Source organism: Raphanus sativus, unplaced genomic scaffold (assembly GCF_000801105.2).
Source record: "Raphanus sativus cultivar WK10039 unplaced genomic scaffold, ASM80110v3 Scaffold2968, whole genome shotgun sequence".
Classification (NCBI taxonomy): domain Eukaryota; kingdom Viridiplantae; phylum Streptophyta; class Magnoliopsida; order Brassicales; family Brassicaceae; genus Raphanus; species Raphanus sativus.
The window spans coordinates 1-12,850 of record NW_026618275.1 but is presented as its reverse complement, the minus strand read 5'-3'; the positions used below and the strand labels follow the sequence as shown (position 1 = coordinate 12,850).

Sequence of the window (12,850 nt, the reverse complement as noted above, 5' to 3'; positions counted from 1 at the left end):
AGTTGAGACCCGCGAAAAAGAAAACCATCCACAATCGAATAATCCACACTAGACTCTGCCTGAACGTCACTCCACACCTTCCCAAAGAATGGGTCTGAGGCATACAACTCAGAGAAAGTAGCGAACCCAGTGACAGAGGTGTGCATCGTCGCGATCAAACTATGACGCCGACTAAGCGCATCAGCTACCCGATTAAGCTTGCCAGACTTATGACGAATTGTGAACGTAAATTGCTGGAGATATGCAATCCAATTAGCATCGCGGGACGACACTTTGACCTGGCTGTCGAGGTGCTTAAGAGCATCATGATCCGTGAAGATCACAAAATCTCGGTGAACAAGATAATGTCTCCAATGGCGTATACACTACAAGAAAACACGGGCTTAGCGACGAAAGTTAGCGACGAAATAATTTCCTCGTAAAATTACGAGGCCTTTACGAGGAAGTTACGTGAAAAGACAATAAACACGTTATTTCGTCGTTAATTAACGACGAAAGAGTTTCGTCGTAAACCAAACGTAAAGGAACGTCGTTTTTACGAGGAAACAGCATTTCGTCGTAATAAACACGTAATAATTAACGTGTAATTAACGAGGAAAATATTTACGTGGTTTTTGCGAGTGTCACCTAATTTTAGGTGACACACGTTTTTTATCTTGTCTAACTACCCATATTTCGTCGTTAATTCGTAGTAAAATCTCACCTACCAATTTCGAATTTTCCTATAAATATGTCATTTGAGGAACATTTGAAACACACCACATGCAAAAGAAAAAAAAATCTAAAAACGTGAAAAAAAAATGTCTGGTGATGGAAATTATTTAGAGTTGCGGAGATGGATGTACACGCATAGAGATGCTAACGGGAGAGTGACGAAAGAGTATCTGGAAGGACTAGAGACATTTATGCATCAAGCAGATTCTACACCGCTCGCCCAAGAAAGCGGTAAGATGTTTTGTCCTTGTCGAAAATGCAACAATTCAAAACTGGCAACTCGTGAAAATGTTTGGAAGCATTTAATAAATAGAGGTTTCATGCCAAATTACTATATCTGGTTTCAACATGGAGAAGGTTATAATTATGAGAATGAAGCTAGTAGTAGTAATAGCAATTTTCAGAATGAACCGGTTGATCATTTGCATAATCAACATAGATACCATCAGGAGGAGCAGATGGTAGATAATTATGATAGGGTTCATGATATGGTAGCTGATGCATTTGTTGCTCATGATGATGATGAAGTTGAAGAACCTAACATAGATGCAAAAAAGTTTTATGAAATGTTAGATGCTGCGAATCAGCCACTTTACAGTGGTTGTAGAGAAGGTCTCTCTAAATTGTCGTTGGCTGCTAGAATGATGAGTATTAAAACTGATCATAATCTACCTGAAAGTTGCATGAATGCATGGACAGACTTGTTTAAAGAGTATTTGCCGGAAGACAATGTCTCTGCTGATTCTTATTATGAGATTCAGAAACTAGTTTATAGTCTGGGGTTGCCTTCTGAGATGATAGACGTTTGCATCGACAACTGCATGCTCTACTGGGGAGATGATGAGAAGTTAGAAGAGTGTCGATTCTGCAAGAAGCCACGATTCAAACCGCAAGGACGAGGACGTAATAGGGTACCGTACCAAAGGATGTGGTACCTACCAATTACCGACAGATTGAAAAGATTGTACCAATCTGAGGAGACTGCTGGAAAAATGAGATGGCATGCCGAGCATACTCAGACGGATGGTGAGATGACTCATCCATCAGATGCAAGAGCTTGGAAACATTTTAACAAAATATATCCACAATTCGCTAGCAATAGCCGAAATGTGTATATGGGATTATGCACGGACGGATTTAGTCCCTTCGGTATGTCAGGGAGACAATATTCATTGTGGCCAGTCTTTATGACGCCATACAACCTGCCTCCAGATATGTGCATGCAACGGGAGTTTCTGTTCTTGACCATATTAATACCTGGTCCGAACCATCCAAAAAGGTCTCTGGATGTCTTTCTACAGCCACTGATAAAAGAGTTGAAAGATTTGTGGGCAACAGGGGTGAGGACGTACGACTGCTCAACGAAGACAAATTTTACGATGCGAGCGATGCTTTTGTGGACCATAAGTGACTTTCCTGCTTATGGGATGTTGTCTGGGTGGACTACACATGGGAGATTATCTTGTCCATATTGTAATGGAACGACAGATGCATTTCAGCTGAAGAACGGTAGGAAGACAAGTTGGTTCGATTGTCACCGGCGATTTCTTCCCATTAATCATCCTTATCGAAGAAACAGGAAATTGTTTAGGCAGAAAAGGGTTGTGAGAGACACTCCTCCTCCGTATTTAACTGGAGAACAAATTGAACAGCAAATCGATTACTACGGAGCTCAAGAAACAGTTCGTTGTGGTGGTAATTGGCATGTTCCCGGTAATATGCCTGATTATTATGGAGTTCAGCACAACTGGCACAAGAAGAGTATATTTTGGGAGTTGCCGTATTGGAAAGATCTTCTTTTGCGCCACAACCTAGATGTGATGCATATTGAGAAGAATTTTTTTGAGAACATCATGAATACAATATTGAATGTTCCAGGGAAGACAAAAGACAATCAAAAATCGAGGTTGGACTTGCCTGATATTTGCTCAAGACCCGAGTTACATATAAAAAGCAATGGACAAGTTCCTGTACCGGTATTCAGATTGTCTTCAGAACAAAAGTCGGTCTTGTTCAACTGGGTTGCATCAGCAGTGAAGTTTCCTGATGGGTATGTTTCAAACCTCTCTAGATGTGTTGAAAAGGGCCAAAAGTTCTCCGGGATGAAGAGTCATGATTGTCATGTCTTTATGCAAAGACTACTTCCCTTTGCATTTGCGGAGCTACTTCCCACAAAAGTACATGAAGCACTTGCAGGTAATATATTATTACTCACACTAATTAATTTCTTAATTTATTTTTCAAAAATATGCACTAATAATTTGCTTAATTGTTTTTGGAATATACAAAGCCATTGGAGCATTTTTCAGGGACTTGAGCACTCGCACTCTTAAAGAGGATGTCGTAGAACAACTTCACGAGAACATTCCGATCTTATTGTGCAACTTGGAGATGATATTTCCTCCCTCATTTTTTGACGTCATGGAGCATTTAGCTGTCCACCTCCCGTATGAGGCATTGCTTCGAGGACCAGTACATTATGGATGGATGTATCAGTATGAGCGGGCCATGAAATATTTGAAGGGAAAGGCAAAAAACCTCGCAAAGGTTGAAGGTTCTATAATTGCTGGAAGTTTGACGGAAGAAACATCTCACTTCACATCGTACTACTTTGCACCTAATGTACGGACCCGACAAAGAGCTCCAAGAAGATATGATGATGGTGGTGTTGCCCCAACATATGCAGTTGCTGGTGTTCCGGATATCTTTAGCCAGATTGGGCGAATGGGTGGGAAAACGAAAGAGGTTTGGTGGTCGAGTGATGAAGACGCCCATAGTGCACACACTTACATTCTACTTAATTGTGAGGATCCATTTATGCGCTATTTTGAAAGGTAACATATATGGAAAGTTCTAAACTAATTGTAATTAAAATATATTTTTCAAATGATGATATAACTAATAAAATATGTGCATTTTACAGCCTATTTGTTAGTCAAGTCCAAGAAGCTATCCCAGGCATATCCACAAGTGAGGTAGATAAAAGGAAAGATCGACACTTTATTAAATGGTTGAAGAGTCAGGTATTTACTCCAATCCGATATTTGTTTCGTCCACGGGGTGTAACGAAAGACGTTTGTTTCAATGTTCTCTTTAATTTAATTTTGCAGGTTGAATATGAGGATCCAGATTATCCCATATGGTTTCACGAATTAGTTCAGGGTCCACTTGCAAAGGTCACCACATCACCAATGTATTTCTCACGAGGCTTTACTTTTCATACGTACGAGTATGGTAAACACCGGGCGACCAGCAATTATGGAATTTGTGTGAAAGGCGAAACCGATTTCTACGGGATCTTGCAGGAGATTATTGAAGTGGAATTCCCTGGGTTATTGAAGCTGAAATGCGTCATATTCAAATGTGACTGGTTCGACCCCGTGGTCAACAGAGGTGTTCGATTTAACAAATTCGGTGTAGTTGCTGTCAATGGTGGACGGAGGTACAACAAATTCGAGCCTTTCATATTAGCTTCGCAAGCAGACCAAGTTAGCTTCCTACCATACCCGAGGTTGCGAGAATCTGGAATAAGTTGGTTAGCTGTTATCAAAGTTACACCCCGTGGACGAATAATCGGTGGAGAAGAACCACCTTTGCAAGAAGAACACATCAATGAAGTCGAAGAACCTGAACAACAAATGGAAGACATCCTACTCATTGATCCGCATAATCATGAGTATGAAGATCTTCCCGACGATACCACTGACGATGCTGTTGAGGACGAGTTTAATGAAAGTGATGATGTTTCTAGTGTTGAAGAGAATGATGATGTATCTGAATGATGATGTAATTTTTAAAAATATTATTTATTTTCAGACTTGATTAATGCATTTGGGGTTTAGGGTATGGGGTTTGGTGTTTGAGATTGAGTTATAAGTTAAAGGATGTTTGAGGTTTGGTGTTTGTGGTTTACATTTTTAGGGATTTTAAGGTTATCGACGTTAATTCCTCGTAAAGAAAAACACGGGCCTTGCAAAATCCACGTAAGCTGATTTCGTCGTAAAGCACACGTTAAAAATAAACACGGGCCTTGCAAATTCCACGTAAGCGTGCGTGGTGTTTACGACGAAATCAGCTTACGTGGAAATAACAAGCCTTTTAGCTGTTTCGTCGTAAAGACCTCGTTAATTTACGTTGATTTAACGAGTTTCGTGTTTAAATCCCTAAAACTCTAAACCCCAAACCCCAAACCTCAATCTATATATGTTTTCACTTAGCAGACACAATAAACCTGTATAATTAACATTGTATGATTAAAAAAATTAAGAATTTAAAACATCAAACCCAAAATTAACCAAAACTTCCTTAACTTATAAGTGAATCATATATAAGGTTTACATTGCTAAACTCAATTCACTCAAGAAGACTTAATAAACATGCATATTTAAAATTTCTTGATTAAATTAACTTAACACATATAGATGTTACTAGTAATGGGATAGGGGTTTAGGGATTTAGGGATTTAGGGTAAAGGGTTAGGGGTTTAGGGATTTACAAAATAACCTCGTTAAAAACTCGTAATTAACGTGTCCTTTACGACGAAAAAAGAAATTATCCTTGCTAATTCCACGTAAGCTTGCGAGGTCTTTACGACGAAACTTGCTTACGTGGAATTAGCAAGGATTGTTTCTTTTTTCGTCGTAATAACCACGCTTGTTTACGAGGAATTAACATGTTTTTATGAAATCCCTATACCCTAAACCCCAAACCTCATATATATATATATACGGTTTCGATTCACTTAAAAAATAAATTAAACCTATATAATTAAAATTTCATGATTAAAAAAATAATAAAAATTAGGAATTTGGGGTTTAGGGTTTAGGGAATGTAAAAAACAAATGCTAAATCCACGGTTTCGTCGTAATATCCACGTGAACAAAAAACACGGGCCTTGCAATTTCGTCGTAAAGTTAAAAAGACGGGCCTTGCAAAATCGTCGTAAATTATGACACGGGCCTTGCTGTTTCGTCGTAAATTTACGAGGACTTTACGTCCCTATGTAATCTTATATATACCCGCGAGAACCAGCCACTTCATTTCGTCCCAATTTCCTCTCCTACACCTCCCAAGGTTCTCTCTAATCTCTCTCTAGAATTAGGTGGTTTAGTTTAGTGAATTTAGATAGGTTTATAGTTGATTAGGTGGTTAGTGTAGAGAATTTTGATTAGTTTGATTTCTTCTACTTGTTTTTCTAACAATCTGAATTTTTTTTCAGATGGTTAGAAAGAACAAGCAGAAGAAAACCCCCCACTACAGTCAGATGTTCTGTGGTGATCCTGCTGCTGGATCATCATCTTCAGCTCCCGGTTCCTCCAACCCGGAGATTGTCCCGGAGTCTCAGTCACAGCCACCACCGGTTCCTCCATCTGGTGCACCACCCCCACCTGCTGCACCTCAGGCGGTTCCAGATCCGGTTGCACCCGGATACATTCATCCGGAGTTGCGGGTGCCGCCGACCGCTCCTTTTGCTCGGTACACGGTTGAGGATCTTCTCGCTCAACCAGGCCGAGCCGGTTTACCGGTTTTAGACCCCGACCGACCAGAGGGGACTCTGTGGTACGTAATTTTTTTTATTTAAATATTTTTAAAATTATTAATATTTTTTTTAATACTTTAACTTTGTTTTTTTCAGGTTTGGGGTCGACAATTCTGTCGCTACGAGCGTATCCGATATCATCAAAGGATACTTCTCAGAGGCTCACCCAAACTGGAAAAAGACGCCGCACCACGTTAGAAACACGTGGTTCAAGATGTTTGCTGTAAGTTTTTTAAAATAATTATTTTATGTTTAATTTTTATTATTAACTTTTATTTCATTAATATTTTTTAACTAATTATTAATTTTTTTGGGTTTAAAAATGCAGCAAAGATACCAGTGGTCCATCGGGGTTCACGAGGACGTGAAACGGGAGTTCACCGCAAAGGCGAAGAAGCGGTTGTTGGACACCGTAGGCAACTGGAAGGAGGACTGGATCTACAAGGGTTACAAGGACGGGCAACCCGCTGAGCTGACCAAGGATGTCTACGATGGTCTCATCCGTTACTGGGAGCTGCCATCATCCATTGCGATCTCCAACGCCTGCTCCGCCTCTCGTAACACCAAAGACGAGCACGGCAACGGCCCGATGCTTCACTGTACGGGTCAAAAACCCCATGCCCGTGTCCGCTTGGAAATGGTAATTAATTTCTAATTTTTTTTCATATTAAATATTTTAATAATTAATATGTACTTATATATGTATATTGATTCTAACATTTTAAATTTTAAATATTTTCAGGCCAAAGAGACGGGACAACTCCCGTCTCTTAAAGAGCTTTACGAGAGGACCCACAAGACCAAGGCGGGGGTATTTGTGGATCCGAGGTCCGAGCAAATCTACAACGATGTCGTTGCTCGGATTGAAGACCGCCAAACCCAGCTGACCCAGCAATCTCCCGATGGAATACCGGTCGTATTATCCACTCAAGAAGTGGATCAGATTTACGAGGAGGTAAAAATTTTACCTTTTAATCTACTTTTAATCTATTTTTTTAAATTATTAACATTAAACTTTATTTTTTCTTTGTAGGTCGTCCCTAAGAAAAAGGGACGTACGTTGGGAATCGGTTCCGTCAACGATGTCCCAAGAGCGACATCGTCTTATGGTCAGAGACGAGCCGACGAAGTCACTGAGCTGCGTTCGGAGTTACACTCGACGCGGACTCAGTTGGCGTCGACGCAGACGGAGTTGGAGTCTACGCGCCAATCATTCCAAGCTCGTATGGGTGGAGTGGAGGGGTTTCTGGAAGTTATATCTTCTGGAAATCCCCAATGGGAGGAGTTGTTGGCGGATATGCGACGACGGAACCCGGTTCCCGAGCCTTCTCGTACTCAGCAGCAAGAGGAGGAACTACAGAGGAGGAGTGAAGACCTCTACCAGGAAACGATCCACCGCCCCGGCCCGACTTAGTTTTTTTTTCTGTGTAATATTAAAATTCTAAACTTTTATTTATATAATATTTTCGGTTTTAATTTATTCCAAATTTTTAATATTTTCGCATTAGTAATTATTTATATTTCTAATATTTTTGAAATAATTATTTTCTATAATATTAAAATTTAAATTTAAAAATAAATTAGTTATAAAAATCGAAGCAAATTCCTCGTTAACTCACGAGGAATTGACGAGTAAGTGGACGTGTAAAGAACGACGAAATCTTACGACGAATCTACGTGTCAAATTCTACGTTCCCTTTACGACGAAAGTTTACGTCTACATTACGTGTATTATTTACGTTTACTTTACGAGTATTATTTACGTTTTTCTTACGAGGATAGTTTACGTGTATTTTACGAGGAAATATTACGTGTCTTTTACGTGGAAATATAGCGTCCACTTTACGTGGAAATCTACGTGTTCTTTACGACGAAATATTAACCTTCCTTTTACGACGAAATGGGTCCCTCGTACTTTTACGACGAAATGGCGATTAAATATCCGTTACGACCAAACTTTAACGACGATATGCGTTTCCTCGCTAAATCGTCGTAAAGACGTATTTACGACGATTTAGCGAGGAAAATGGTCGTCGTTAAAATCGTGTTTTCTTGTAGTGAAAAGATGATTTGATTGAAAATATATGGTTAAATTTGGACATCTTCCAAATAACATATAATGTATAAGTTTCTATGAATTGAATAAAATGTTTGGTTGCTTTAATATATGATGTTTGTATGATTTTCTGTTTTTAATTTATGTCTTGAATGTTTTCTTTTAAACTTTTTAATGTTATAAATTCAGGTTTTTTTGTAATATTTTTGGCAACTTTGTAATTTTCTTATGTTTTCAATTTAAATATTATATGTATTTTAAACACATCTTTTATAACTTATTAACATAAATAATTTATTTACTAAGAGACAACATAAAATTTCTACCAATAATCTACATTTTTGCTATTGTTTCTTAACATTATCTCTTAGTATAAAAATAATAATAAAAAAAGCTAAAGATTCAAAATTTTGTCCCAGCAATAACGTTGCCTTTAAGATATGAATCTTCGAATATTGTTAAGTAAGTTTTTTGTTACGTTATGAGTCATGTCACATGTGCATTAAGTAACACCTCTTGGCACTTCTTGTATCTTGACTATAGGGAAAACAATTAAAAACAAGTGTGTAGGATAATGAAAATCGGAAGGAAACTAAGTGTGAAAGCTTGAAACAAACATATTATCAGAAAAATATACTACGATGACCCATCACATTCTTAACATTGGTTTTGTGTTCCATATTTACTGGTGTAGAACAGGTTAAAAAAATCAGATTTGTTGTTGAGGACCAGAAAGAAAGACCGAAAGAAAATAAAAGACAATACGAGAAATATAAAAAAGATGATATAAGTGGATGAAGGTTTTGTCACGTGCTGAAATAAAGACTAGATGAGATCAAAAGAGGTCCGGTCCGAACTAATCATAACATATCCAACCCCACTTCAAAACCCACTCTAAACTACATTTTCCAGTAAAATCATCTCCAACCCTACTCCAAAACCCACTCCAAAATAGAGTAATAGGGATGATTACTCCAAATATGGAATAAACCAACGTATTACTCCAAAATAGAGTTAAACTTTTTTATTTATAAAATAGTCTTTCACATTTAAATATTTTTCTTTTTAATAAAATATTATTATAAATAAATATAATAATGTATTTTACTATATATATTATAACTTTTAATTAATATTTATTAATTATATAAACAGCCATCTACTGAAATATTTTATGCAACAAAATATATATATAAAACAAAAAAGATTTATAGTGAATAATTATAATTATTATAATGAATAATTTAAGTTGATGTATTATTGTGTTTAAATAATATAATATAATTTTTAGTGTATTAAATATTTCCTTTTTAAACTATATTGAGTAATTTTAATTATATAATAAAAATTTAATTGTGGTTAATATCGTATATAATAGAAATGTTACAAAGTGAAAATAAACTATTTTGCAAATAATATAAATGAAAGGTGGTATACTAATTTTAAAATAAATATAAAACAGAAATATTAAAAATATTCAATTTTGAAATAAAAAATGGAGTAATACATTGGAACAAAACTCTACTCTATTTGAATTTATTATATTTTAGAATAAAAAATGGAGTAATACTTTAGAGATATTCTTACTCTATTTCTAGTGGATTTGAAAAATTAAATAAGCCGAGCCGAACCGGATAACGAAAGCTCTAGTTTCCAACGAGGGAGCAGACAAGGGGTCCCACTATATAATGTGCGAGTGAGATCAAATAAGTGAATGTAACCAAAGAAATTATGTGTTGCTTCGTAATTACGAATCTACCCACAAGCTAGACAGTATTTACGGACTATACCATTTGCGTTCCTTTCCGGTGGGCAGGGCCATGAATGCTTCTGTTCGCTTATTATATTAGATCCTACGGACAAATGTGGGGAAAAATGCCTATTCCAACCTGAACAATTTAGATCGTGCCAAATACAACCCGAACTAACGGTTAGTGCCAAATACGATCTAAACTCAATTAAATCTTTAAAAATTTATCCGAACTTTTAAAACGTGCATAAATCTACATTAAAATATTATTAAAAAATTGAAATTACATAAACTACTATTTTCATCGTATTAAATTTTAAAACTTTGGTGATATTTTTTTCTGATTTATATAATAACATGTTTTACTTATTATATCTTCAATAAACTTATATATTACTAAAATATAAATAATAAAATATTTATAATTAAATTATCTTAGATATACTTAAAATTTTAAAAGTTATTTATAAAAAAAATGTATAGATTATTTTTATTTTTAAAACTTAAGTGAATTTTTTCAAAAATTATTATTATATTTTGATATTTTTGTTCAAAATTTTTGAAGTTATTTATATTTTGAACCTTTTACCTTTCAAAATTGAACAAAATATTAAAATATATAATAATAACTTTTGAAAAAAAATCACTTAAGTTTTAAAAATAAAAATAATCTTATACAAGAAATTTTTATAAATAACTTCAAAATTTTAAGTATATTTAAAATAATTTAATTATAAATATTTTATTATTTATATTTTAGTAATATATAAGTTAGAATATGACAATGCTTCGATGAATATGACAATGCTTCGATGATATTTGGTGGAGAATTACTTAATAACAACATCCAAAGAATAGGCCCAAATTACTTCTTGATCATATAAGAAAAACAGATATAACCTCTGATGGCCTTTTATTTGTGCGTTTTCTCAAACACTCACCATTTTCTAAATAAAGAAACACACCCAACGAAAATCAAAACACAAATCGAAAAGAAAAATCGAAAAAAAACATTGTTAATCCGATATTGTCAAGCGAAAAAAAGTAGAAGAACCCTTAGAAATATATCGAGGGTGATGAGTACGTCACAACAGAAACCATTGACGACGCTACGATTCTCAGTACTTGTAGTCCTTCACGTGAAGGCTCTCTGCGGCTCCATCACCAAGCTTAGCATCACCCTTGTATGTTCCGAGAGTGGCTTCAGAGTTAGCCTTGCACCTCACATACAAAGCCTCTTGAGCGGCCTTGACGTTCTCCTCTTTACCTGCCCATGTCTTCAAAGTGCTCTGCTGCAACGCACGTCCGAAAGAGAAAGACAATGACCACGGCTTCTTGGTCTTCAACTGGTTCATCGCGTTCAAGTTCTTGGTCGCCTCCTCCTCGCTCTGTCCTCCAGACAAAAACACAATAGCTGGAACAGCCGGTGGGACGGTTCTCTGAAGAGCACGGACAGTGTGCTCAGCGATAACCTCTGGCGCAACCTTAGCACTGTCGGAACCAGGTGTGACCATGTTAGGCTTCAACAAAGTTCCCTCGAGCAAGACGTGGTGGTCGCTAAGAGCTTGTAGCAAGCAGCAAGGACACGCTCAGTGACGGCAGCACACTTGTGGATGTCGTGGGATCCATCGACAAGGATCTCAGGCTCAACGATGGGTACAAGACCGTTCTCCTGGCAGATCACAGCGTACCTAGCCAACCCGTAGGCGTTCTCGTGGATGGAATGCTCCGATGGCTCGTTCTCTCCGATCTTGAGAACCGCACGCCACTTGGCGAAACGTGCACCGGCTTCGTAGTACTTCTTGCAACGCTCACCGAGACCGTCGAGACCTTGAGTGGTGGTCTCGCCGTTGGTTCCGGCTAGCTCGACGGTACCCTTGTCGACTTTGATACCTGGAAGAACTCCTCCTTCCTTCAAGATATCAACGAAAAGCTTGCTGCGTACAAAAAAAACAATAAGAAACCTCTACAAACACACATAAACAGAGACTAACTGTAAGAGAGATATAGTTAGAGGACTTAATCGTAATTACAGAGTTTACTAATTACAATTAAGTCCTCTAACAATACCTCTCTACAAACAGAGAAAGATCTGATTTCACATACCATCGGAGCTCTTCTGGTAAAGAGTCTCCTCGAAGAGGATGACACCACTGAGGCAAGGGAGAGCACCAGGGGCGGTGAAGAGAAGCTCACGGAGAGCACGTCTGTTGGACTCAACGTTCTCGACGTTGATGCTCGCGAGACGCTTTCCGATGGTACCGGTGGACTCATCGGCGGCGAGGATACCTTTCCGGGTGTGCCGATGTAGGCAGCGTTAGCGATCAACTCATCTGTACACAACAAACGCATAAACGATCACTAAACAGAACAAATCATCACGAAAAGATTCAGATCGTGAATACGATTCGATCAGATCGAGAGATCCATATCAATCCCCAAAACAAGCAACGGTAATGATTACGAGTTGATTAGATGGTTAACTATGATACTAAACTGATGAGCATAGTCAGATCTACGATACTTTCATCGAGTGATCGATTTCAATCCCTAAGACAGGTAACACACAGTAACTAATACAGTCTAGATCTAGCTAGTTAACAACGGAGACGGTTGATAACGAAGCGAATACGATCGAGAAAGAGAGCTTACCGGCGTATTTGCTGGTGAAGGCAGACATCGTTTGTGACGGATTGATCGAGAGAGGATATTAAAAAAAGATGCGGAATAAGGAGACGAGATAGAGAGATGGAAGTTGGTGGACCACTAGAGGGGAAAGGCTTTGGTATTT

At 37.5% G+C, this 12,850-nt stretch overlaps 2 protein-coding genes and 1 pseudogene across 2 annotated transcripts; 2 read left to right on the top strand and 1 right to left on the bottom strand.

Annotated features, from left to right (window-relative positions):
- The first annotated feature begins 360 nt into the window (after positions 1–360).
- On the top strand, positions 361–4,496 carry LOC130506186 (uncharacterized). The gene is made up of 4 exons (XM_057000815.1): positions 361–2,910; positions 3,005–3,548; positions 3,638–3,737; positions 3,825–4,496. Exons 1-4 carry the CDS (start codon positions 801–803, stop codon positions 4,494–4,496), a joined length of 3,426 nt encoding a protein of 1,141 aa, XP_056856795.1. The 5' UTR covers positions 361–800.
- Positions 4,497–5,932: 1,436 nt separating this feature from the next.
- Positions 5,933–7,667, top strand: LOC130506185 (uncharacterized). The gene is made up of 5 exons (XM_057000814.1): positions 5,933–6,273; positions 6,350–6,476; positions 6,582–6,893; positions 6,996–7,208; positions 7,287–7,667. Exons 1-5 carry the CDS (start codon positions 5,933–5,935, stop codon positions 7,665–7,667), a joined length of 1,374 nt encoding a protein of 457 aa, XP_056856794.1.
- A 3,247-nt stretch (positions 7,668–10,914) lies between these two features.
- Positions 10,915–12,745, bottom strand: LOC130506184 (fructose-bisphosphate aldolase 8, cytosolic-like; annotated as a pseudogene).
- Positions 12,746–12,850: the final 105 nt, after the last annotated feature.

Coding starts and splice junctions, on each gene's coding strand:
- LOC130506186 (XM_057000815.1), top strand. CDS start 801: ATGTCTGGTGATGGAAATTATTTAGAGTTGCGGAGATGGATGTACACG. Junction 3,549..3,637: donor TTTATGCGCTATTTTGAAAG/GTAACATATATG, acceptor TGCATTTTACAG/CCTATTTGTTAGTCAAGTCC. Junction 3,738..3,824: donor TTAAATGGTTGAAGAGTCAG/GTATTTACTCCA, acceptor TTAATTTTGCAG/GTTGAATATGAGGATCCAGA.
- LOC130506185 (XM_057000814.1), top strand. CDS start 5,933: ATGGTTAGAAAGAACAAGCAGAAGAAAACCCCCCACTACAGTCAGATG. Junction 6,274..6,349: donor CGACCAGAGGGGACTCTGTG/GTACGTAATTTT, acceptor TGTTTTTTTCAG/GTTTGGGGTCGACAATTCTG. Junction 6,477..6,581: donor CGTGGTTCAAGATGTTTGCT/GTAAGTTTTTTA, acceptor TTAAAAATGCAG/CAAAGATACCAGTGGTCCAT.